Genomic DNA, 27065 nt, shown 5'->3' on the forward strand with positions numbered 1-27065 from the left:
AATTTGCTTTATACCAAACTTAGTTGGAACACATCCAATGTTCCTGCAATTAAAATAATTGAATGCTCGTTATATCCCAAACCCTGTCATTGGAACTGTGGGAAGGAGGGGTCTAAAACATACAGGACAATTCTTGCCATCAGGGAGCTCACCAGAGAGATACGCTACTTTAAGGCAGGGCTCCAAGTGCTCACTTTATGAACCCTTTGTAGAATGCTGAGGTTGACTGTCTTATCTGTCATCAGGTTGAGTAGGCCTCTCATTTGGGGACTTAGACTGAAACAAATTATCTGTGTCTTTGGAGTGTTAAGGGGCAGTAGGCAAGCTTGTGCATGGTAGGGCCAGCGTCTTTGGGAAGTTAGAATGGCCACTTCTGGGCAAGATTTTAGCCTGAAAGGGACTTAGCTTTGGCTTCCCATCTTAAAGAGTCTCAACGTTTGAAAAAAGTGAAAAGAAAGCCTTGAGGGGTGGGGGTAAGTGAGAGGCAATAGCTTCCCATTCTCTAGTTCTGTCTTCTATTTAAAATGTTCCCTTGACTGCACTGGGACTCTGGATGAGGAAGATTGACTTGGAGCAGAGCAGGGGAAGGAGGATAAAAAGGAGCACATCTCTCTTCCCAGGAGCTGAGTGAATCTGGAGGTGGGGGTAGGGGGGAGATGGAGATGCTGCTAGCCCTAACAGCTGAAAGAGTCAAACCCTTTCTTGGGGAAGGAAAAATATGAAATATTAAACTGGCATTAAATATTAACATCGAATTAATGAAAACACCAGAAACACTTCATTGGTGTAGGAAGGATTTTTTTCCGTCTTTAAAAATATGTTCTTTTGAAACTCAGTCTCTCCATGTGTGCTCCCTTCAAAGGAGTCAGTAATGTGTGTACATGGGTAGCAATGACATCATGGAGGGCTCTTAAGTAGGCACGGGAAAGGTAAGGGAGTCCAAGGACAGTGTGTTGGACCTCATTGCCAGGTGTCAGATTTGCCCAAAGGGAAGAAAAAGTCCCAAAGAACCATGGAAAACTTCAGTATGTGTGTGGAGGGGAGTGGGGTAGGGGAGGGGGGGTGGAAACCATATGGCCTAGATTCTTCCACCATGTGTCTCCTCTAGAGTGCTTCTGGGTGAAGGGGTGGGGGTGGCACTGATCTAGTGTGAGTGGAACAATTAAGAACGTTTGTTCTCCACTCCCTCCCCAACTGCCCTCTGAGGGAGGCTAGCCTCTGTGTCACTTTGTTAAGTCGCTTGGGTCATTCTGGTGGCCCGTACTTTGACTTCTCCGGCCTTCTAGTACCAGCTGATTACCCGAGCTGGGTCCCAGTTGAGCAGGCGCCATGGCTCAGGGCTATTGCTGTCTCCAGAGCATTGTTCTCCAAGACTTCCAACAGGGCAGATTTGTACACTTGGCCCATCTGGAGCAGATCTCTAACAAGTGATGCTCTGTTGAATCAGCTCATCTCCATAGTGTCCCTCCCCTCCCCATGCCCTCGGGCCGTGGCAGCCTGACACCCCATCGGACCCATCGGGAAGATTATCAAAGGGGTGGTCTCTAATTCTTCTCAAAAGAGAAATTTTCCTTGTGTGGCCTCATTGACTTCCACTACCTGGGCAGAAATGGGCAAGCTGCTTCTTTGCCTCCTAATTCAGCCCCTTCCTACTGGCCCGTTGTCCCCTATTGATTGCTCTCTACTTTCCCAGCTGCCCAGAGTTCTGGGTCAGCCACCTTTGATGGCACAGAACTGAGAGGAAGAGTAAGAATGGCTGACTTCAGCGTTTTCTAAGTGCCTTACACAAATGCCCTCAGTTGTTCTTCATAACAGTTTGGAAGGTAGGGTTTATTATTATCTCCACTTTACAGATGGGGACATTGGGGCTAAGATGAGCTAAGTGACTTGTCCATGGTCTCATAGCTAGTGTAGTGGGATTCAAAGTCAGGTTTTCCAGACTCCAACCAAATCCAGAACTCTATCCCCCATGACTTGCTGCCATGCTGGGAGAGAGGCCCCTATAGCACTGGACGAGAAGAAACAGACAAACTCATTTGACCCCGGTGTGGAGAATGGAAGTCCGGCAGTGGACCTGCCTTTGGGATTTATTGACTTTGGAATTTGAACATGGTAGTAAAAGAGAGGGTATATGTGTCATTCCAAAAAACCCAATTGATTATGCCCAAAAAATGCCAAGGAATATTTATTGAGTTCACCTCTTCCAGCCAGTGTCTCAGTACTTTTCATCATATTCAGTCTTTTTTGCTCCCAGTTTTGCACATGCTATAGACTCCAAGGTGCTGGACCCATGCTGCCATGTGGGCTGATAGAGAGGTGGCAGAAATATAACCCTGAAGTGTGTTCTGTATACCTCATCCTCCTAGCTCTGGTACCATTCTCAGCTGCCACTAGATTAGGGGACCCCCAAAACTCCTAACAATGATACCCCCCTGCAGGTTGACATGATCCTGTTGGCACAGCGTAGTAACCATTACATGCCATTCCTGCTCAGGAACCTTGGATGTCACTCTGTCCAGGACAGGGTTGGAATGTTGCTGTGAACTCTTTGCCAAAAGGAGGGCATGATCTCAAGGTCTTAACTCATACCCAACAGCAGGAGATGAAGTCAGCAGCCAAGAGGCCAGGTGCATCTTTTGGTGATGTCGGCACAAGGGAGGAGAGTTTTGGATATCAAAGAGTTTGGGTTTTGGAATAAAAAAGCAAACACAAAACTCTCCAAGGACAGTCTCTGTTTCCCACAATTCCTAGGGTTTCAGGCACACGTTGACACAGGCCTGGTTTCTTATGCAAAGTTACAAGTGCCACTGGGTAAGATCAAGCAGTTCCTTGAAAAAATATTGCTTCTTTTTGGCAACTCAAAGCGACTGTCACCATGCTAGTTCTTAAGGGATAAAGGCCTTCAGGAACAGCAGATGAGCTAGGAGACTCCAGGAGTGTTAAATGATGAGGCCTGTCTGGGTTGTCAAGATCAGATTTTTCCAGAAGTCTAGAGTACCACCCCCTTCTGTGCCTAGTGTTGGGTTCTCTAATGTTTGTGAAAATCTCTCAGTTGATTACCCTAGTTCAATGCAAGACTTTCTAGTCATGTTCTGTGGTAAGTGGGTGGTGAAAAGGCTGTCAGCTTCCCTTCCTTCTATATGGGCACACTGTTCATTTCCATGCTTTAGGATGGGTAGGATGCACCATGTTCAGGTGATAAGGAAAGAGGACACAGCATCCCTGTAAGGCCATGCTGGGGTGAAGGTGGACTGGGATGAGATGACAGAGCCTATGGTTTTTAGCATTAGGGACCTGGGTATTCCCTTAATGGAGTGTTGGAAGATGAGCCTTTGGAACAGAAAGAAGACCTTATTAGCTAGTCCCAGGAAAAGTTAGGGCAGACCCTAACTTGAAGAGAGGATGAGTGAGTTTGGAACTTGGTTGAATTTGAAGAGATAAGCCACTTTTGTCACCATGCAGCAGCAACAGCAGCATATACCCATGTAACTAGTAGGCTGGTAGTTGGGTACTCTGGATGGGAGGTCAAGGAACTGTCCAAGTTTTGATGCAGGCTGACAGAAGGTGACAGCCTCGCCTCCCTCCTGGAGGCTTACCTGTGAGTGCCCTTCCCTCTTCATGGTGCTTGGTGGATATCCTCTGATCGAAGAACTTTGTAGACAACCCAGTAAAAGATGTTGAAGATGAGGAATGTGAAGGGGAAGATTGCTCGGGAGATGGTATCAATTCGTTTGGCTCTGTCCACATAGTGCTTCCGCACAGTCTCCCCCTCCCTCAGGAGAGGGACTGGGGGTGGGGTGCTATAAATACCTAAGCCTTCCATGGGACCTCCATCCCTGACCTGCAGGCAGTGGCCCAGGCCATAGCCCCTGAAATAGAATCGACTCTCTCGGGTGACCTCTTCTTCCTGTAGGAGCAAGTGAGAAAAGGCAGGCAGAGTTTGAAATCACAATAGGGCCAGTGACCAGACTGTGCACATCTGTTCCTCATGTATAGATATGCACATAGCATGTCAAGATATAGATCTCTATGTCTGCATTAGACTTAGTAATGTACATACAAGCACTTGGGTTGGATGGTGGATAGTCTATGCATTTATCCATCATTAGCATAGTCTATGTTATTCTCCTATTTGCAGCCCCCCCTTTAAAAGTTCATAGTAATTATCATCACAATAATTACCATGAAATACTTAGGGACATTCAAAACTAATGGAAGTGTTGAGCCATTTTGAAGGATGTCCGAAGGTATCATAAATCCCCAGATTCCTCTAATTTGTGATAAGCAGAACGATGAAACTTATTGGACGATGTTACTTAGGGAACATTTAGGCTTTTGAGAATATGGTTTTGATGGCATATAGATCAAGAAAGGAAGTCAAATTCGACCTGGTCGGGGGTTCTATCTCAAAACCAAAGCTCCAAGGGAAAACAGCATGGGTGGAGTATTGGACTTGGCATTAGAAATACCTAGGTTCAAATCCCACATCAGATACTTCCTGACTTGATTCTGGACTTCGATTTTTTCACCTGAGTTGGACTGTCAGGTTCCCTCCCTTCAGCTCTGTGCTCCATGAGCCTCCTAGACCTAAGAGATTTGAACACCCCCCAAATGGTCACCCAATGAGCTCCGTGGGGTCAATTGGGTAGCTCCAGATGGATTTCAGCTAATTCCCGCAGAGAAGCCACAGCCTACACAATGCATACATTATTCACATGATGTCCACATCATTATGGACACATCACCATGGTATCTATAAAATCCACACAATACAATTCTCATGCAACCTTAATTCTCTGAAAGCAACGAACTGATCCATGGCAGCAGCTCAAAGAAGTTTCCTAGGGTCTATACACTGAAGCTCATTCATTCTACTCAAAGAAAAAACACCCAGTTCCTTGTTCAGGTTCCAATGACTCTCATTGCAACAACGTGATACTTATAACAAGTTTGGTTGTCTGGTTTCCCAGCTCACAGCAGAATAGAAGCAGCAACTTGGGTGGGTGGGAGAAGGGACACCATAGACTGAGACACTCCATCTGTTAAAATAGTGAATTTGAAGTCAGAGGGCTTGAATTTGAATCCTGGCTGTATGTACAACCAGTGTGAGCTTGGGCAAATGACCTAACCTCTCTGGGCCTCAATTTCCTAAAATAAAAAAGGATGTGAGAATGTGTGTATATAAATGGTCTCCCTTTCAGCTCAAAATGCATGAGTAGATGAAAGGGGTAAGAAATGACAGCTGCCAGTTTGACATGGAGGGAGGAGAGCTTAGCCAAGTGTCTGACACATAGTAGGTGCTTAATACATGTTGAATGATTGATTGGGTGAGACAGAAAAACTACAAAAAGCAGACACAAGCACTCATAAAGCCCAGTTGTCTGGGAGGGGGAGGGAGAAGGATAGTTCTATGTGCCTCAATAATCTGTATTACACAAAGACTGGTACGATAGTCGATGTTCATTATGGAGGAGTGAAAAGATCACTTACTGGCTTTCGCATCTGAGGACCTGGGTTCAAATCTTGCTTCTGTCACTTGCTACCTGTATGACCTTGTGTCTGGGTTTCCTCATATATTAACTGAGGGGTTTGGATTAGATGGGTTCTAAGGGTACTTCCAGTCAGAAATCTGTCATCCTATGCCCCTGGTAATGAAGACATTCAGTATTCCCTGTTTAAAAATTAAGGAGAGACATGCCCATGCAAAAACATGCAGTGAACAGTGTACAGGCCAATTTGGCTGGAATGTAGAGTATAATAAGAGAAGTCATACGGCATCAGGGTAGAAAGGCAGAGTGTAGCCATATAGTGAAGGGTTCGAAAGGTTGGGCCAAGGAGTCTGTATTTTGTTCCAGAGGCAATGGGGAGCCATTGAAAGTTCTTGGGGAAAGAAGTATGACATGATCAGGCCTACTTAGAGAGAAGCTAGAAAATATCTGCAGGATTACTGAGCTGTTGTATAGTACCCAGACTTTGCTCCCCAAAGGGAAGGTAGGGAGATATTTTTGTTTCCTACAGTAATCCCCAGAGAATTACCAGACTACTTCCTGAATTTCTGTAATACTCACTTCCAAAGATCTCCTAGCAGCTTGCTCCAATAAAACCTTACATTATTCCTACAATAAAGTTAATATTGATTCCCATTTTAGAGATGTGGAAACTGAGGCCCAGAAACTTGGATCCCTCCAAAGTCATTTTTAGGTTAAGAAAGAAGTAAAGGAAGTGATTCCTGATTGTGGGTCCTCTAGATTCCCTTGATTCACCCACTTTGTAGAGTTCCTGGGTCTGTTAGCAAAATACTTTGAAGGAGAAAAACCCAGCTCAACGTTCCTGGTCTGGACTTGATTATTTCCTTTTGCCATCTCGCAGGTGAAGCAGACAACCCTGAGCAGTGGGCACAGTTCCCAGAATGCAGAGTCAGGGTGCCCATGGGAGCCTGATCCCCCTTGCCTTTACACCCTCAGAGGTGGGAGAGTGGACAAGGGCTGAAAGGCAGAGCCACAGAATGAGATCTGGTGGCTCTAAATCAGGAGGGAAGAGGAAGAGAGAGAAAGTGAATCCCCAAGAGCTTTGGCCTGCCTGCCCATCATCCTCCTGGTTTTTGACCTGGTGTGTGTATGTGTGTGTGTGTATTGTTGGGGTGGGAAGAGGGGGAGAAGACAGAGTTCAGTGTACCTTGTGAGCAGCCGCTGCTGGGAGTGGGGGAAAGGGGGAGGTGAGGAGAGAGGAACCAAGCGTTCCAGGACCTCTGCGGGAGGTTGGCAGTGTGTTGGAAGACCCTCACGGCTCCCAACTAGATTTCTCTGCATGACAAGACACATTCTCTGATGAACTAATCAATCTGTCTTGGACAAGCAGAAAGAGCACAGGGACACTTTCTAGCAAGCCAGGTGACTTCCCTGACCTTCAGTTTCCCCATCTGTAAAATGGGAATAGTAACTAGTTCTTACCTTATAGAATTGTTGAGAGAGTAAAATGAAATAATGTATGAAAAATATTTTGCTGACCTTAAGGTATTATATAAGTGCCAGTTTCTGTCATTAGGCATTGCGGGAAGGGAGAGGTCACAAAAATATGGACATTATTGATCTCCTTGAGGAACTCACTGTCTTTTAAAAAACATAAGCCAGAAAGCAGCCTATAAGTAAGCAGAGACTACAGAGAAAGCATGGTAATTCAAAGTTAATCCTGAAAGGTTTCCTGACAGAGGTGAGTCTGCCTGATTTTTGAAGGAAGTAAAGGACATTGGTGGACATCACAGGGGTACAGATGTGGTGAGGACAGCATGGTGCCAAGCACAGCACACACCTGGCAAGTTCCACCTGGCTTCGGGAACAGAGCACTTTCTAACCAGAATTCCAGCCAATACCATTCAGCAGCCACTGTGTCCATGGTGCCAGGAACCAGGAGGACCAAGACCAGTCCCTGCCTCAAGCAGCTTCCATTCTAATGGCCTAATGAGGCTAAGTGGTGGCTGAAGAGGACAACCACTGAAAACCCCCGCCTGCCCCCGAGAAAGGGGCCCAGACCTCAGCTGGCCCTGGTCATGTTTAGGATAGTCTTTGCCTAGAGCCTGGACACTTCCAGGCCCATGGTTCAAGGCATTTTCATGGCTGCTAGCTCATTTGCTCAGTGGAACAGACAGAGTAGTGTGACTTCACTGGGAGCGTTTGTTGGGAAGGGTGATCCTGGGGTGCTGGGAGGTGGGAGCAATTGGGGAAGGGGGAGCAGAGATGAGTTTATAATGCCTTGCCTGGGCCTGGGGCTTCTGAACTGAGACAAACTCCAGCAATCTGTGTCTGTTGCCAGAGGGACTCTAAGCTAGCTAACTGGCTCATCCACTTTTCACTCCAACATCTGGGGGGCAAACAGGACAGGTGAGTGATACAGGGCTCTGCCACAGGCTTCAGTTTTATGGAAGAAATGTCTTGGTATGAGAAAGATGGAGGCCTAGGGCTTCTACTATCATCTTCCTTTCCTGTCCTTTTACCAGCCCAGTCTAGATCTTCTTAGAGGAGCAGGGATTGGCATGGGCAGGTCCAAAAGGCAGTGGTGATGGGAGTACCTTAGTCTGGAATTGAAAATTAGGAAAGGAAATGTGACATGCTAGAAAGAGCGTGGGACTTAGAACGTAGAGGCAGCTAGGTAGCTCAGTGGCTAGAACACTGGGTCTCGAGTCGGGTAGATCTGAATTCAAATCTGGCCTTAGACACTTACTAGCTGTGTGACCCTGGGAAAGTCACCTGCCCTTGGTGTACCTCAGTTTCCTCAACTGTAAAATGGGAATGATAACAGCACCTACCTCCCCCCACCCGCAGAGTTGTGATAATATAATAAGAGATAATATTTGTAAAATGCTTACCACAGTGCCTGACACATAGTAGATGTTTAATAAATGCTTATTCTTTTCCACCAGCATTGCCCAACTCCTTGAACAGGCAAGTTCTATTTAATTTTTTTGTTTGTGTATCCCCAGATTGGCACAGTACCTGCTACTTGATCTAGTAAGTAATATTTGTTGATTAATTTACCTGGAGACAGGAAGACTTGGTTTCAAACCATAGCTGTGATTCTTACTACTTGTGTGACCTTGAGCAAATCCTTTCCTTCCCTGGGCCTCAGTTTCCTTCTCTGGGGTCCCTCCCAGCTGTAGAACTAGGGGCCTATCAGTCAGCTTTAATTCCTACATAAAATGAATTATGGGGAAGTGCCAGAATGAATTTGACCATGAGAGGGCGCCCCACCCAGGGTTCTGATAATGGAGGAAAGAGACAATGGGTGGTAAGAACCCAGGAACAGTACAAGAGAAAGGCTAAGAGACTGTCTACAGTGAATCCCAAACCAAGGCCAGCATTCCGAGTTTTTGATTGAGTTTGTTAGCTAGCAGAGGACAGATCAGACCCATTGAGCAGGAGGATGAGAAGGAAGAAGGAGAAAAACCCCTGTGGTGGGAGGGAAAGGGATTTGGCATAGACATGATCACACCATAGACTGAGTCTCCTTCCCCAGGCAGACTGGGGTCCTTAACTTGCCATTGGATCCCCAGGGGTCACCTTTAGATCAGGCAGAGTGAGAGCTGTGAGATCGTGGCAGAGCTAAGTGGTTATTAGCAGGCTAGTTGGTCCTGAACAAACCAAATCTTTTTGCCCCTCTGCACCAGGCAATCAGCCCATAGCACAGAACAACCAAGGTTCTTTCCTTTGTTCATCATTTTGTACTTCCTTCCCAGAAGAGTGTCTCAGGAATGCATCTGTTGTCATAACAACATAACTGACATTCTGCTCTCTAAAAGTAGAGGAGGGAGACCATCTCTGTTGTCATGACAACACAACTCCCCCCCCCCCCAACACCCTGGCTCTGGGGCAGGGAGGGGGAATGGGGGACCAGATTGTCAGGTGATCACAAGTGCCTCTTTCCAGAGAGGGATGGAGAGAGGCCATCTCTGTTGTCATGACAACACAGTCCATCTAATGGTTCTCCCAGGTGGAAACTTACTTTTTTTTTCTTCCTTGGGAGAAAAGGGAACAAAGAACAGAAATGCCAGAGAATATCCCTAGTCTAACTGCTTCTGTTTCTCCTCCAGGGGCCATAATGAAAGCTTTTATCCAGAGCAGGGCAAGTTGGCAGAGTTTAGACCCAAGGGGGTTATAGAGTTCCTTCAGCAACATTTCACCTCGAAAGATGCTTTTTGGCCCTTGAATTCCCATCTAGTAGCTATAGCCTGCAGCAAACAGGAGCACCCCAGGGGCCTGAGGAGGGGGAGTGATCAACCAGAAGCCACACAATCACTTGGGGGCAGCATGACACACTAGCAAGAAAACCTTCCACATTTTGTGTAGCATTTTATAGTTTCAGCCTCCCAGCAACCTTGGAAAGCATTGTATTGATAAAAGAAACCAGTCTTACAAACTGCGACTTGCCCAAGGTCACATAGCTATCCAATGTTGCAGTTGGGCCTCTATCATAGATCTCATGATTTCTACTCCTGCGTCCTTTCCACTAAACACCATTGCTTAGAGCCCCACATTAGTGAGACATTTGAATGTGAGGTTGTCACCAATGTAGCCAGATAGGTGCTCTGCTAACCATTAAAGGAGGAAAGAATTTTGTCCCTTCTGACCAACACCAGAGATAGCTGATGCTAAAATGGCCTGGGTCCTTTCAGTGGGAAAACACCCAAACTAATCTCCTAGTCCCTGGTGTGGATAAGAAAGTGTCAGAAGCTGGATGAAGAAGGTCAGCAAAAAAGGACAGAGATGGTGGTATTTGGCACCCTGGGTTGCAAATGGGAATACTCACCATGCGCTGGCGCCTCTGCCTCCTTCGAAGGCGCATGAACTCCTTATGTTGGCGGGAGACAAAGTTCACAGCAGCATACTCCAGCAGGGCAGCAAATACAAAGAGCAGACAGACCGCCATCCAGATATCGATTGCCTTCACATAGGACACCTGCAACACCGACTTGGGCGTCCATCGGGATTCCCTGCCTCCTACCCCTCGTTCCACTCCCTCGTTTCATTCTCAACTGGTTTCATTTTTTTAAAAAAAGATGTTTTCAAAAACATGTATCACTGTCCATGTGTGTTCATACATCTCTCCTCCATCTATTTCCCTTTGTTCCTGCTGCCCTTTTCTTAACTAAGAGTATTACCATTATGGAAGCATCAAGATGCTTTCTACTTCTCAAAGCACTGAATATCCATGCTTTTATCTGGTCCCCACAATATCCCTTATCTCATCTTATAGATGAGAAAACAGAGAGCTAACCATGGAGTTTATCTCTCTTATATCAAGACGTATCAAAGTGAAATGGCTTACTGGAGTAATGGAGTAACCATTATGGTCACATAACTGGTTAGTTACAACCAGGACGAGAATCTCATCTCCCAGCTCTCAGATTCATAGAACATTGAGGTTGGAAAGGACTTTAGAGATCATTCAGTTCAATTTGTTTTTTGAATGGATCACTTCATTTTATCATTGAATTTTCTCTTATTTCCTTACTTTTACTTTTTCCTCCATATCCACCTCCTCCCCTCCCCTCCCCTCCCCTCCCCTTTCCTCCCCTCCCCTCCCTTCCCCTCCCCTCCCCTTCCCTCCCCTCCCCTCCCCTTCCCTTCCCTTCCCTTCCCTTCCCTTCCCTTCCCTTCCCTTCCCTTCCCTTCCCTTCCCTTCCCCCTTCAATAATTATTAGGCACTTGCTATGTAGAAGACACCATGCTAGGTTTTTTCATAGGCAGATCCCATTCCTCCATATTTTTTCCTCCATAAGAAACTGTGGCTGACCTTGTCTCTCTCTCCCCCAAGCATTTTCAGTGGCTCCCTATTGCCTCTAGGAAGCAATGCTCTATTTAGCATTTAAAAAGACCTGTGTTTCCAGACTGATTACATATTACTCCCTCTGACAACTTCTATATTCCAGCCAAACTAGTTGGATATGACATTTCACCCCCACCTCCCACCTCGGGGAATACATGTGTATCTTTACACAGGCTGTGCCCATTCCTGGCATGTGCTCCCTCTTTACTTTTACTCCTTGGGATCCCTAACTTCCTTCAAAACTCAGTTCAAGCTAATTCCTACATGAGATCTGCTCTGATCACTTCTTCCAAAGGTTAGTCTCCCTCCTCTCCACTGCTTGCTATTTGCATAAATTTTTATTTATCTATTTACATATTGCATGCTGTGCCCTTCCCCACTGCAGAATGCAAGTTCTTTGAAGGCAAGGATTGTTTTTCAATTTGTTTTTATATTCCTAGAGCTTAGCGCATAGTAGTTGCATCAAAAATGGATTGCCTCACTGAATTAAACTGGCTAGTTATCTGGGGAAGAGGTAGAGCTTGGAGTAGAAGTGAGAAATAATGATTTCCATTAATTTAAACAAAGCAGGAAGTAAACCTTTCTCTGCCCACCCCCACCCCCCCACTCCAGCCAATATTCCTATCATCTGATAATTCATCTCTACCATTAGAAGTTCTCTAAGAGGAAAAGGTATCTTGGTCTGGAGTAGCTGGGTGGTATAGTGGATAGAGTACTAGGCCTGAAGTCAGGAAGACTAATCTTCCTGAGTTCAAATCCAGCCTCAGACATTTACTGTCTGTGTGACCCTGAGCAAGTCACTTTACCTTGTTTGCTTCAGTTTCCTCATCTGAAAAATAAGCTGGAGAAGGAAATGGCAAACCACCCCAGTATCTCTGCCAAGAAATGGGGTCATGAACTGAAACAACTGAACAACAACAATCTCTGACTCCAGAGCCAGTCTTCTTTCCACTGTACCGTAGTGCTTCTTGCTAGCCTTGGTCCTACTATCTGGTTTCCCTAGATTTTACCAGCCTGAATTTCCCTTAGAAAGAATCTCACAATTATTCTGGACAACAAAAAGAATCTTCCTGAAGTACAGGTCTGACCATGTCACTCCCCTGTTCAAGAATTTTCAGTGGTTCCCTATGGTCTCTGGGATAAAATATAGACTCTTCAGTTTGGCGACTAAACCCTTTCATAGTCTGGCTTCATCCTGCCTTTCTGGACTTATTTCATATCACTCCCTCTCACTTACTATATACTCCAGTCAATGAAGCTAAAGCACAAAACTCAAGATCCCATTTGGGAGTTTAGCTTAATAGGCTTGAAGCCAGGATCTGATATGTAATATGTTTAGTAACTACTTACTGTGCGACTTTGGGCAAGTTGCTGAACTTTCTGGGCCTCAGTTTCTTTGTTTGTAAGAGGAGGCAATTGGATTAGATAATCTCTAAAATGAGGAAGTTAGTTCTCACTTTGAGATACCCATTTGCCGTGTGACCCTGAATAGTACTGCATGTCACTTTATCTCTACTTTTCCATCTATTAAAAGGTAGCATTGTTGTCTGATGTCACTAGCAGTTAATCCTAGTGCCAAGTACTGCTCTGGGGCCTCAGTCAATGCTGATGGAGATTAAATGATGAGAAGGTGTCAGGCAAGATTTGGGAAATCTTAGATGGTAAGGAACTGTACACTCTCTAGTGCTTAGCCCAGATCTAGGTTTCCCAATGCCCTGGTCCTTCTGCTGTACTCCTGATGCACCCTTCTCCTTTTGTAGTTTGTCTTCTCCTAGTCCTAGTTCCTTTTATTGCTCACTCCAGAACATCTGCATGTCTTTTTCTCTGTGCCACAGAGGTTTTTCTCCTCTATGTATTTACATTTATAGTTCTATACATTTACAGATAAAACTTCCTGATTCTCAGAGCCAGACCAGTGGTGGAGGTGTCTTCATCATCTAGATCCTAGGCTACCTGCCCCTCTCCTTCATTCACCCAATCCCCTGTTTCAACTCTTTGACTCTGGGGGAGAGAGGAGGAGATACATCCTGGGCTTCTGGTGCTCTTACCTGGGTTATTGTGATCAGTGACTATGAAAGTTAACAGAGGCCAAGGACTCAGAGGGATCAAAGTCAGTGACTACGTTAGGTGGATTGGAAGAATCCTGGGAGCAAATTCTCTCTATTTTTCCTCTCCTAACCCCAGCCTTCCCCAGCATTGGAGTACCATTCACATTTTTCTCTATGATCCCCTCAAAGCCCTTTCATTCAAAGTAAAAATCCCTGGAGCCCTTTAGGGATAGACCTTGGCCCTGTCCTTCACAAGCCACATTGGGACCTGGGCATGGAGGACAGAATGCTTTTTTTGGTCCTAGAGTAGTGGAAATAGCCACTCGTAAGGAATGACCTGAAGAAAAGGCTCCCTCCTCGCACTTTTGGGTTGGGGTGCACATTTGTGGCTTGCTTTCTGGCCAACAGAGCCAAAGAAAAGCCATTAGAATCTGGCCAGGAGGTGCCAAACACTACAAAAAAAGGAGAAGAAGAGTAAGAAAAAGCCATTTCCTTCCAAATGAGAAAACAAAGTAAGTGGTTTCTAGGAGCAGATGGATTGCGTATGTTCACAGGAGGGGACCGGAAAAGGGAGCTCTTTTGGCAAGCCTGAGGTAGAGACTGCAGCACTTTCGATCTCAACAGTGAAACAGCTCAAGAAACAGAGAAGGGAACAATGTGTTCTTCATGTCTGTTTTCTCCCTAGCAGAGCCTAGCCTCTTTTTCCCTGTCTAGAATCTCTGTCCACAATTTCCCCTTTGATTACACTGTATCATCGTTACTTTGCTTTTCCACCCAGGCAACTCACTGGATGGGTGGGCAGGCTATGGATGTCTAGGTGCTGACTTGCTTGCCTCAGCAGCACCAACAACTATGCCACTTTTATCACCTCCACCTTGCCCGATTGGGTCCAGCTGAAGTCTAACTGCTCTGTACCCCCTTTTCCATTATTTTAACCTTGAACTCTGTGTGACTCAATCTGAAGCTGTTCAGGAAGGCCAGCAGATGTTTCATTAAGAAGGCCATACACAATCCTGGCCAGTTCATCTCAGAATTCCAAAGTCTCCTTTCTATACTCTCCCATTGCATTCTTGCCTTGATGTATAACTACCTCTATCTTTCCATTCCTTCCATCTAGTACCTTTTATTTATTTATTTTGCAAAATCACCAAGGCATTTACTTGACTCTTTTAGGTCTATACACTAGGGCTATAATTTTCTTTTTAAAATATCTGAGCCCGCTTTCTCCATATTAACCAAGGGGGCATTTCCATGGAGTGAGCTTCTCTGCTCATCAAAGAACATCACCGACCTGAGGCCCTGGGAGACTCCTTCACTTCTCCCTGCCTCCCATTTATACCTCCCTGATAATACCTCTCTGGACTTTGGAAAGCTGGGGACTGGGAGGGGCCCAGGGCTGTGTTAATAGACAGGTACAAGAGTAACCTATCTGATCAAGTCACTAGATTTATTTACTCTTGGTCTTTCTGACCATAGGGGTCCTTGAATTCCCTTCATAAGGACTGGAGATAGCAGGCAAATCTCATTGGAATGGGTCCCATAACAATAAGTGTTTGGGTGACCAAAACATGCTCCAATCACTAGCCAGGGACCCACTTCCTTCGAGTAATATTTATGACAACAAAATTCCAACAGAACATCTGGATTTGTACAATCCCTTTGGAATTTGCTTTGACTTAGAGAAATGGACAACAGAGATTGTGGTGATTGTGGAGAGATGACCCCAAAGCCCATTGCAATAACTGCAATCTTTTGGGTCTAATGCTTTTGCTTATAAGGCATAACTGCCCGTCTCTAGGTCTTAGCTCCTTTATCAATAAGGCATGAGTGGCTTGAATTCAATGAACTTTAAGGTCCCCTCAAGTTCTAAAAGTCTAAAATTCTATAATATCTGTAATTTCCTCCTTTGACTGGACCAGGAAGATCCTAAACATTGAGCTTTTCTGCTACCCAACTCTAGCATTTCTAATCCTAAATAGCAACTCCCCTTCCCAAAGAATGGGACCATGCACGTAACTATTTATCTTTGTCTGGACCTAGGATCTCGTTGGTATAGGGAAACTCTTTCTAACAATGTAGATCAACACCTCTGCCACTCAGAGCCTTGGAGCAGAGGTATCCAACCACCAACAAACTCCCAAGTGTAACCTCAAATGTAATTGGGAAATGTTTAACAAAGCGAATAAAAATATAGTTCAACCTAGATAATATTAATTTGTGGGTTTCTAAGTCACTAGACAACCAACAAGAATCTGTTTCCATTTGAATTTGACACCATTGGCTTAGAATACAGAGAGGCAAAACAATTCATCTAGGGTCATACAGCCAGTGTGTCTCAGAGATAGCACTTCAACCCAGTCTTCCTGACTCTAAGGCTGGCCCTCTACCTATCACATCAAGTTAATTCATGAATATATGTGATAAATACTTGGTAAATGTTTGTTCATTGAACCAGGATTGAGTTGAATTCAAACATGGGCCAATGTAAGACCATGAGCTAGCTGAGAAATAGCCTGTGCAAAGCTATGTTCCAATGCATCCCTTCACCTTAGGTAGAGAAGCTCGGGAGCCTGAGCTCTGGGTAGTCATCGTCAATACCGTCGTGATTCCCAAGCCCACCCGGGCAGGGGCGGCATCCATGTTGATCCAGAAGGAGACCCAAGACAGGATGACGATGAGCAGGCTAGGGATGTACATTTGGATCAGGTAGTAGCCCATCTGGCGCTCCAAGTGGAACTTCACCTCTATGCAAGTAAACTTTCCTGCCAGAAAAGAGATGATTAGCCCCAGATGCCCCCTGTGGCCTATAACTCTCTGGCAATAGCCTTATCTCTCTTTGGGCCAGACTCAACATGGCACCTCCCATACTCTTTCTGTCTCCCTCCTGTAGATCAAATAGATCAAAGAAAAGCAGCCACATTGAGCTAATTAGGCCATAGGCCTATGGGTCAGTGCTTACTTCCATGGCTGACACTGGAATATTAGTGGATAAATGCCATGTATGACTAAGGTCTTCACAATTCTGTGTCTTCTGTCCCAGTCTCACTACATATACCCTCACAGGGGTGACCTGGGGTCCTCCAAGAAACTCAGTGCCTGGCACATAGTTAGCACTTAATAAATGCTTGTTGACTTGTTGCTTTGACTCTGAGTCATGTAAACAGTGATCCAGACCCTTAGCTCTGTGCAACTTGCTATCTCAGGATTGCTGGAGGCCTCTTTGCTACCAAAATTGCTGCTGAAGGGAGATGGAGACGATTATAAGTTGTGCTGACTGGGTCCACTACAAATTTATGTTATATAATCTCAATTGGGCTCTCACTGTTGAAAGGCAATTCCTCTGTAATTAATTTGCTATCCCACTGACTATAGTAGTTTTTCCACACCTTTTTATCCCTTCTCAAACCCTTCCTGTCACTCTTTCCCCAACCCCATCCTCCCAGCCAAGGACCTTAATTCACACTTCACTAAGGCCATCTTCTGAGAGCTCCTTCTTTTCCCTTCCTCCTCATCCCGAATTACCCAGACATCTTCTCTCACTATTTTCTCCACTATCTTTGTCTCTTGGGAAGAGGAGGCCCTTCTCCTTGCCAGGGCAAATTTTTCTATGTGTTCTCTTGTTCCATTCCCCTCCTCTTTCTTCTCTAGCAGATCCATCCCTCTACCACTCTCTCCCTCTGTCTTTCATTTTGAATCTCTCCCCATCTATTGACTCCTTCTCTGATACCTACAAACTTGCCCATTTCTCTTGCATTCTTAAAAAATCCTCATTTGAATTGATCATCTTCACTAGCTACAGTCTTGTGTTTCTCCTCCCCTTCTCAGCTTAATTCCTGTAAAAAAATCCATCTTCAGTTGGTTACACGTACTTTGTTTCCTTTCCCTGTCTTCTGAACCTTCTACAATCTGCCTTTTGACCTCATTATTCAACTGATACTGCTCTCTCCAAAGTTACCAAAGATTTTTTAATTGCCTTCATCCTTTTTGACCTCTCTTCAACCTTTGACACTGGCAATCAGCCTTCCCTCCTGGATATTCTCTGCTTTCCTGCCTAGGTTTTTGGGACCCTGCAACCTCTCTTGTCTCCTACCAGTCTGACTGCTCCAATGTCTCTTTGCTAGCTATTCATCTTAGTCATGCCCTCTAACTGCGCATATCCTTTGAGGCTCTTTTCCCTCTATACTATTTCACTTGGCCATCTCATTGGCTCATGTGGACTCCATTTTCCTCCCTATGCAGACGATCCCCAGATATCAAAACGCAACTCTAATCTCTGTCCTGCACTCTCATCTCATGTCACCAGCTGCTTCTTGGACATCTCAAATTCCATTTGTCCAAGACGGATCTCATCTTCTTTCTCTTCAGCCCTTTCCCTCTCTTCCACTTCCCAATTCCTCTTTAGGGCTCTCCATCATTCTATTAGTCCATTCTTCCAGTCATCCAGGCTCACAACCTCAGTATTATCCCAACTCTTTGCCCTCACTTTCACCACATATCTAACCTATTGTCAAACCTTGTCACATCTGCCATCCAGGTGCAGGCCTTCGTTATCTCATACTTGGAGCATCACAATAACCTCCTAACTGGTTTCTCTACCTCAAATCTCTCCCCACGCAAATCCATTCTCTACTCAGCTGCCAGAGGGGAAAAGCACAGATACCATCATCTCTCCCCCTATCCCTGTTCCACTTAACAAACTCTAGTGACTCCTTCTGACCTGCAGGATCAAATAGCAAATCCTCTGTTTGGCTTCAAACCCCATCCTACCTTTTCAGCCTTCTGACACTTTACTCTCTCCCACAGAGTATAATCCCATAACAGTGACCTCCTTGCTTCTCTTTACTCACATCACTGCATCTCTAGACTCCATACCTCTTTGCATTCCTGGAACATTCTCCCTCCTCACCTTTGCCTCTTGGCTTCCTGTCCTCTTTAGTACTTTCTCTTCTCAGACAACCTCCCATTTATATTGGATATATCTTGTTTGTATGTAGTTGCTTGCACATTGTCTCCCCCATTAGACTTGGAGCTCTTTGAGGACAGGGCCCTTACTTTTGTCTTTCTTTGGATCCCCAGGGCTTAGCACAATACCTGCCTGGCACATGGTCACTTCTTAATAAATGCTTCTCACCTCTTACTCCCCATAGCCAATGCAGATTCTACTAGGGGGCACTAAGGAGCCCAAGTCACTAGGACAATGCAGCTCAAATACCAGAGGCATCTCTGTATGGGCTTAGACCTTCCCAGTCCAATTTTCCAACAGCAGCTGACTCACTGGTAGCCAGATCTCTTGTATAGGAGCCTTACCTATTTCCCTGGTTGTTAGTTTTCATTTGTTTGTTTTGAAAATCGATTGAATTTGACTCCCTGGTGGTTTGGAGAGCAACTTGTGGGAAGGTGTGGTTGGTTGGATGGAAGAGGAGGCAGGAGACCACCTTTGTTCTTTAGCTCTGGTGGAGATATGACCAGGACTCCCCTGTCCCTGGGAAGTGTCAGATGCTCTTGCCAATCTTGTCCATTTTCTGGAATGGAGACCTCTTACCTCGGGCTCTGCCCACTCCTCCCTTTAACTTGATTTTTTTGATCCCAGATTCTTATGGGCTTTCCCAGATTCTCCTTGCCATTTCTTATGCTGGGCTTATGGGATGATGAGTTATCAAGCTCTTTTTTGACCTTGGGCCCTCTCTCTTTTCCATTCTCTCTCTTACCTGCCTAGTTGGAATTCCTCTGGGTGTTATACTTTAGGGCTCAGTCAAGAAGTCGTCAGGAACAGATGATTGGTAATCATGGGGAGGCCAAAGCCCCAACCTTCATTTCTGCTGGGTAGAGTCTGCCCCTCATCTTCAATATACCACAGACACTTGAAGGAGCTTCTCTGCCTCCTAGCTGGGCATGACTGGGGCATTGGGCACATTACCTTGACCCCACCTATTCTGTTGATCCCCAGAACATAGTGGATTATTCTCTGCTACTTAGCTCTAAATGTCTGTTTATCCTGAAGCCAGGGAGGTCATTATGGGCCCCAGTGGCCAAGCCTAGTCCCCTTCGTCCAGAGCTAGTGAGGTGTTCTGGGCTTTACCTGTGTTATAATATTTGGTGCAGTAGCCGAGATCCTTTTCATCTCTCAGGATAAACTGGGGCAAAGTCAACCCCTCAGCCACTTGCACAGCTGGGGCATCTTCTAGCCACTCAAACACAAGGTCATTCATAGTATAACCAACTGAAAGAGGAGAGACAAAGGATCAGGGGCCTCACAGTGTGTGTATGTGTGTGTGTGTGTGTGTGTGTGTGTGTGTGTGTGTGTGTGTGTGTGTGTGGTGGGAGCCATGGAAGAGGCTGTCTTGGCTAATGCTGCATAAGGCATAAGGGTTAGGCATTTCTTGTTCACTTGAACAAGGCTTTTTAGGAGAATCTCTCCCATGTGATATCTAGGACCTCTGAAAGAGAAAGCTACAACATCCAGCTCTTCAGCTTGCCCTCTCCATTCCAGAGAGGGTCCCAGATAGTAGATATCCTTTTGAAAGGATGTCAAAGTGAACAGATGAGTGCTTCCTGGATATCCGAAACCTGACTGAGTGAGCATGTGTGGCGAGTACCACATGCAAGCTCTGTAGGATCAGCTTCAGAGCAAGGACTTCCTAAAGCCCACCTCCCACAGGGATCCAATTTACACAAAACAAAGCCTGTATATGGAACCTGGCAATTGGGACATGGAAATAGCTGATGTCTGACCAAACCACACTACACAGTGGGCATAGGTACAAGACCTCCATGCTCCATTGTACATGGTTGCAATGAACATAGGCTGACAGCACACACTTCCCATATGAGTCCTAGACATATGATAGATCTCGTGATCCACATATCTCAACCCTGCTCAGCTTCTACTTTGAGGTCATACCTCATAGCTATGTAAATGTCTGTGTTAGAGGTACAGGGTAGGCCAAGGTACGATTGTAAGCAAGTGCAATTGGGATTTATCCCTCCCCCTTACCCTTTAGTGAGCTCCTCTACTACTGTGCCCCACCAGGACAGGGCAGGGTCCTAGGCGCTAGACATTGTCTTCCCTTCCTCTTCAGGTCACAGTTCACCTTGGGGAATGTTTGTTTCCCAAGTCTCTTTCTCAGAAGACCACATTTGCATTTGATCTTGGATTTTAGGCCCTATAGCAGGCTGATGGGGAGACACGTAGGGGTACCCCTCCAATTGTACCTCATTGGTCCACAAGTACTCACAGCTTTCTAGCTGCATTGTGCACGTCTGGATGTCCATGGGGAAGTTCTTGAGGTCCATTGGGCATGATAAGACAAGAGTTAGCCTGAATGGAGCAGACATAATAATAAGGATCACGAATACTGATAAAGCAATTTCAAGTTTGTAAAGGAATCTCTAATACGTTATGTCATTTGAGTCTAATGGTAATCTGTGAAGTGAATGCTGCAGGTATTATTCTCATTTTACAGATGAGGAAATTGAGGCTGACTGGAGGGTCACACAACTAGCAAATGCCAGAGGCTAGACTTGAACCCATATTTTCCTGACTCCAGGTGTAGCACTTTACCCACTTTATCAGTGTAGAGAGAAAAAAACAATATTGTTTCGACCTCCACCTCCCTGGTGTGCCTTCTTGCTTTTGGCTTGTATGCGTTGCCCTGACAAACGACGAGGAGTAGTGGTGATGTTGGTACAACCATCCTTATGCTGTACATGCCCCACCCAGCTTCAACCCAACAGCCTCAACTAACCCACTCCAAACAAACAAAGGAATTGCTGATCCTTTGTTTTCCTCTTGATCTGTACTTTCCTTTTCCCCCTCATTTTTCTCTCCCCAAGGGTTCCCTCTCCCATTCTGGTCCACACCTGATACTGTAGAGCACACTCCCATTCTTGAAGATCCGAAGCAGCTTGTTGTCAGTGGTCACCTCGTGGAAGTTGGCACCCTTCTCATTGGCAAAGAAAAGGTCTGGCTTCCAAATGGAGTCCAACATGGAGGGGTCTAGGTCCAGGGAGTCATCTGGGTATTCCAGATATGCTAGGCGTGGGTCATTCCACTGCTGACGAAGGAAGACATTCACTCTGTAATCCTTAGGGGGGAAGAAGAAGGGGAAGAAACAACCTCGTCAGATGCAACTGGAACAACCTGACATGGCCTTGCAGGGTCAGCCTGAGGTTCCCGCAGATCTCTAAAGGGCAGCAGAATCTCTACATGGAAGTGTGCTTAAAGCATCAGGAAAGTTGGACTTTCCCATTGGAGAAGGGGGCTGGACTGGGCTGAACTGAGCTGCCCCACTGAATTTCTGATCCCCTGATGCTTAGACATAGAGGACTCTGTAGTGTCTGCCTCCTGCCATAGGACCTGAGGTCTCTGAGGGTTTGAATAGCAAGTTTTCAATTTGGGGAATCCACACACCAGTCTTGTTAAAGAGCCTGTGCTCCTGGCCACAAAGTCAGAAAGAGAAAAGAGAAAGGAAGAAAGGCTTGACATCTAAGGGAGATCCATGCCTCAAAAGGGGGGATGGGGGGAACTGGCAATTGGGGAGTGTCACTTACCATCGTGGTTTCTGTGACGGAGCTGAAACTATTGATGAAGATGTTACAGGTCACATTCACGGGGGGCCCTGAGGACACCGAATCACAGTGTCATTACAGAATCATTTAAGGGACAATAGAGTCAGTCAATGAGTTCCCTTTCCCTCTTTCCACTCTTTCTTTTCTTCTCCTTTGTTGCCTTTCTGGGTCTTCTCCCAAAGGTATAGAGATAGCTGAGCAGGGGAAGCTAAGGCGAGGGGCAGTGATGGGAATGGAAAAGGATTGGGGGAGATGGCAATGATTGGGAGGGATCCATAGGGGACTGAGGGCAGCATTGAGCTTGTGAGAGCAAGGATAGGCAGAGAAGCCCACTTTTTACTACCTTTACCACCATTCCCTCTGATGTTGCTAGAAATCAGAGGCCCTGGCTGGACACTAGTGTGTCCTCAGGCCTCCTGGAAAAACCAAAGGCAATTTACCTTTAAAATTGGGCCGAATCCTAGCGTCATACCCAGAAGTTCGTCCCATGAGCTTGTCCAGGAAATCAGAGGGTGACATGGGCTTAGGAGTGCTCTTGGAGGCAGATTTGACTTCCTCCTTCCCTGAAGCCAACCTAGTGAAAGGAGGTTGACTGTTGGTGGGCTAAACGTTTCTCCCCCTTCCCCCTTGCTTCTGCTCAGCCTTGCTCCTGAGGTTGTGAACCATGAATAGCTGATGTACATCAGGCTGCAACCCGGAGAGAGCCAAACCTCCCTTGAAAGTGCTTTGGGAGCATACAAAGAAAAGGCATATTTCACTCATAACCACACGCCTCTCCATTCTCTCCGCTCATTCACTCAGTCTCTCAGAATTTAGCTTCGGACTCAGCTCCTCTACCGTTCTCTCCAAGGTGAGCCCCAACTCCTGATTCTGCAGCACCGTGATTCATCCTTTGACCTTTCTGCAAGTTTGGTCACTGTTGACCACCCCTGCCTCTGCATGTGCTGGGATCTCTTCTGATTCTTCTGCCTTCTTGTTCTCTCTCCTTCCCCCACATGTGGGTATTCCCTAAGGCTCTGGCCTAGGCCCTCTTCCCTTCTCTCTATGTCATTTCCCTCATATACTCCCTGGGTACATTATCATCTCTACACAGATGATTCCTAAACTCATCTATCCAGCCCTAATCTCTCTTCTGAGCTCCAGTCTCATGACTCCAAATGCCTGATGTTGAGTTTGAGATGTTGGTGGGACATGTCCCAAATGTAGCTCTTGTTTCCCCTTAAACCATCCCCTTCTCCCAACTTTGTTATTTAAGAAAAGCCAGCTGGAGTGTATCCAGAGAAGGTTGACCAGGATACAGAGGAAGCTGGATTTATTAAGGAGGATGGGAATGTTTATCTTGGAGAAGAGGAGCTCTGGAGGGGGCATGATGACTGGCCTGTGGTCCCACAGGGCCAAGTCAGGAGCAGTAATGGGAGGAAGCTGGCTGCACACAAGCAAAGTTAGGCTGCGTGGCTGGAAGCACTTCCCGACAATTAGTGGACTGGGCTTGTTTATTTGACCTCAGAACTCAGGCTGAAGTTCCAGATTGACTGACAGAAGTAAACCAGGTGACTTCACCCATCCTTTCCAACTCTCATTCTTCAAGCCTAAGGGCAGGGGCTTCCCAGAGAACCCATGGACAGTCTCCTTCTAGAGGCTCAGGGGTCACGAGCAGTTAGAGAAAAGGCAGAATTGCTGGGGGTGTTAGCCCCAGAGAGTGCCCTGTTGGACAAATTTGAAAGCCTCAGCAGTTTTGACTTGAACAAGAACCTCTGGCCTGGGGTTCAAGGATGTTGCTGTTTGCCTATGGAAGGGTCAGATGGAACCTGAGAGTCAGAGTCTGAAGCATCTGGGCAAGCCCACCTAACTGACTGGCTGTGCCTAGGCCAAATGTGGCAGAAGTATCTTGGGGGTGGTGAGACAAAGACTAGCTTTGCTTTGTTAGTTTCTAGCCCATGCAGTGCAGAAGCCAGTGTAGAGATTGCCTATCCCAGCCTCCAGGCTATTTGGCAGCCCTTTACTTGCTTTCTTACTCACTTTCTGTTCCATTCCAGCCCGGGGCTGATGACAGGGCGGTGGCTCTGGGGACCTGGGCTTCCTCTAACACCTGTCCTGAGAGCCCACCTTTCCTGACAAGGCCATTCTCTGAGCATCCTAATCCCCCCAATCCACCCATATTCCTGCCAATGAAGATGGAATAGTATCATAGATTTAGTGGGCAGTAAATCCACGCCCTCATTTTTAAGAGACTTGCCCAGGACCACATAGCTAATAAGCATCTGAGGTGGGATTTGAACTCAGGTTCAGGCTTGAGGTGGGACTTGAACTCCAAATCCTGTGTTTTACCATGTTGCCTTTCAGTAGTGTCCATGGGCTCAGCAACACCTTCAGATACAAAGGTGTTGGGCAGCAGAGAGGGCTGCCAACCTGCTAGCCACAAAAGGCTCTTCTCACTATCATCACAGTAGCAACCATGGTAGGTTCTGAGAGTCCTGGGGATGGTCATTCTTCTGGGCCCCAACAGCGCCTCACCCTCAGCCATCCAGCACCATGGGTACAGCAAGATGCATGAGAAGTAGAGGTTAATGTCTTCCTTTTCTCTGAAGATTGCCCCTCTTTCTCTCTCTACCCCCTTACTTCATGTGATAACAGTCTGTGCTTGGCATCTCTACCCCTCCACACACCACTGACGAACTGAGGGCCAAGCTTGCTGGAACAGGTGGCCAGAGATGCCTTCTGGAAACCAAGGGAAGAAGGCGGAGGTGACAACAAAGGAGAAATAGGTGCTCACTTCTCAGGTGCCATAGGCACTGCTGGCTACCTTCCTACCACATGGACACTGAGCCTTCCTGTGAAAAGAGTTCCACCTTGGTCCCCACTCAGGTCTGAGCTCTCCCTGACCCTGTTAGCAGGATTACCTTGGTCTCTTCCTCTCAGGTTTCTTGCTGCAGAAATCTTGGAATTGATCAGGGAGGCCCAGAGTTCACCAGAGGTGGGCACTCAGTGTCCCTAAGGCATTCTAGTCACCTCTATTCCTAGAAAGTCCCTGTGGCAGAGAAGAGTTAGGGAGTAGCAGAACTGAAGCCCATGCTCATAGAAGGCCCTGGGGGGTACTAGCCCTTTTGTTAGCCATCTGTGTGACCTTGGGCAAGTCCTTTGTCACTGGCCTTCAGTTCCTCTCCTTGTGTAAATAAAAAGGGGCTATACTAAATGACCTCTAAGAGCCCTGATGCCAAATTTGACTTTCTATATTTCTAAAAATAATTCCTCCAAGAGGAAGCTGGAGTCTTAGTTTTGAAAGCTGCCAGCCCCTCACTGGAAGGATCAAGGCTGGGAGCAGGGATGCCCACCGAAGCATCACTCCTCATTCACACGCTTGGGAAGTTGGCTCTTCAATGCTCTCTGGCTGCCTGAGGGGCCAGCAGATGTGTTTAGGGAGGGAAGGATCTCAGCCATAGTGATGTATAGCATGGAGAGGGGTTTGAGGGAGGACACACACACAGGGGCTCCTGAGGTACCTTTTCCAGTCCACTCTGTCCCTAGTCACATCCCCTTTTTGCCACTCATCTCCTAAAAGTACAGAGTTTCTTCCAGTTCTAACCCAGCACCCATTCTGCAAACAAGCAAGGATACTTACTGGGAGACTCTGGGAAGTATTTTGTCCCCTCCCAGGGAGTGAGTCCTATTTATTTCAACCCCAGGGACCATACTAGTGATGTACAGGCAGTCCCCAAGCCAAGGAGGGGGGTGTCCTATCATTTTCTACTCCTCCAGATGTGGGCTTTGTTCCTCAGTGAAGAGAAGGAACCCTTTGCCTAGCTAGTATATGTGATTTTCCTTTTGCCTTCAGTGAATGTTGCTGGGTGCCTGGTTGTGAGAGGAGAGGTTGAGGGGAGATGTCCAGGAGCATACTCATTCTGACTAGCCGATGTTACAGCCAAGTTTCCTAGCCAAATGCAGTAGCTTCCTAGACAGTGCCATCCCACTTGGGAGCTCATTCATCCCTGTTGGAGTCCCTTGGGCTCCAATTCCTCAGGGAGTCACTAGGCTCTCAGCTTCCCATAAACTTAGATGGAAGCACTGTGACCAGAATCCCCAGGGGACCCCAGTCACCATCCCTTGGAAATACAATCTCTGGTGAGATTGGGTTTGGGGGTTTTGTTATTCATGCAACCACATGCTCTAACCCATGCTCTGCTCACCTGAGTAGGACCTGCTCTTGTAGGGTCCAGAAGAAGAGGAAGGAGAGGGTTCCAGGAGTAAGAGTTTTCATTCCTTAGAGCAACTGATGCCCTTACCTTCTTCCCTTGCTTCAGAGGCAAGAGAGGAAAACCCCACTGGGAATGTCAAAAGTCAGACGCCCTCCTCCAACTTGGGCTGCCTAGACATAGCCTGTTTCCAAAGCCCAGGGACTTGGTCTGTCTTCTCCTCTCTTCCTCTTCTCTCTTCCTTCTTTCCTTCTCCTTGTTTTTCTTCTCTCCTCCCCTGTCCTCACTGGTTGGGGGCTACAATTGTCCTCATTTAGATAATCATGTCATAGATGACTCTGCTTCGATGCCTTGGACTGCCAGGCTGGGGAGGGAGGGCCCTGGCTGCCTGGGAAGCTGGGAGGGATCCTCTTTGGGCAGCGATCACTCTCCGAACCCTGGAGAATCTTGGAGGGGAGGGAGGAGGGAGATTGGGAGGAAGATTTTTCCCTCCCTCCTACCTCCCCCCATATACACCCTCTGAAAGCAGCAATTTAAAGGCACAGTAGCCAGCAGCTGGAGTGGGGTTCAGAGCATGTCATTGTGTTGGGGAGGAGCTTGGACTGCTAAGGCTCAGCGCTGGGAGGTGTGCTAGGTGTTTCAATCCAGTCTCTAACTCTCCAGCCCTGAGAAATCCAAACAAGCTGTTTATTCTCCCCTTTTCTCAACAGCTTTCATTTAGCCTAGAGCCAAGCTGAGGCAGAAGAGTCAAGTCCTAATGATTTAAAAGTGAAGGAAAGGGGGGGGGGGCAGAGGGAGAGGGAGACAGAAGAGTATGAAGGAGCCGAGTCACTGGGCATTTTCCTCTTGACAGCTTCATGGCTGAGAGGAGGTGGCAGGCCAGGGTCAGAGTTAATCAGCCCCTTCGTGAAGGAGCTGATTTTACAAGGACTCTGGAGCC

The 27065-nt window shown here is 46.6% G+C and overlaps 1 protein-coding gene across 1 annotated transcript; it reads right to left on the reverse strand.

Annotated features, from left to right (window-relative positions):
* Positions 1 to 3616: 3616 nt before the first annotated feature.
* On the reverse strand, positions 3617 to 26190 carry LOC140515179 (glycine receptor subunit alpha-4). Its single transcript, XM_072625730.1, has 9 exons — positions 26120 to 26190; positions 22376 to 22509; positions 21918 to 21985; positions 21228 to 21451; positions 20603 to 20685; positions 19447 to 19587; positions 15915 to 16129; positions 10300 to 10449; positions 3617 to 3907 (listed from the first exon to the last, which is right to left on the reverse strand). Exons 1-9 carry the CDS (start codon positions 26188 to 26190, stop codon positions 3617 to 3619), a joined length of 1377 nt encoding a protein of 458 aa, XP_072481831.1.
* Positions 26191 to 27065: the final 875 nt, after the last annotated feature.

Source organism: Notamacropus eugenii, chromosome X (assembly GCF_028372415.1).
Source record: "Notamacropus eugenii isolate mMacEug1 chromosome X, mMacEug1.pri_v2, whole genome shotgun sequence".
Classification (NCBI taxonomy): Eukaryota; Metazoa; Chordata; class Mammalia; order Diprotodontia; family Macropodidae; genus Notamacropus; species Notamacropus eugenii.

What these genes read in the sequence shown, in the direction of transcription:
- LOC140515179 (XM_072625730.1), bottom strand. Translation starts at nt 26,190, where the DNA reads ATGAAAACTCTTACTCCTGGAACCCTCTCCTTCCTCTTCTTCTGGACC. An exon ending in CAAGAGCAGGTCCTACTCAG is followed by an intron (nt 22,510 to 26,119) that starts GTGAGCAGAGCA and finishes TCCTTTCACTAG; the next exon opens with GTTGGCTTCAGGGAAGGAGG. An exon ending in AGTGTGCTCTACAGTATCAG is followed by an intron (nt 20,686 to 21,227) that starts GTGTGGACCAGA and finishes TGCTCCATTCAG; the next exon opens with GCTAACTCTTGTCTTATCAT.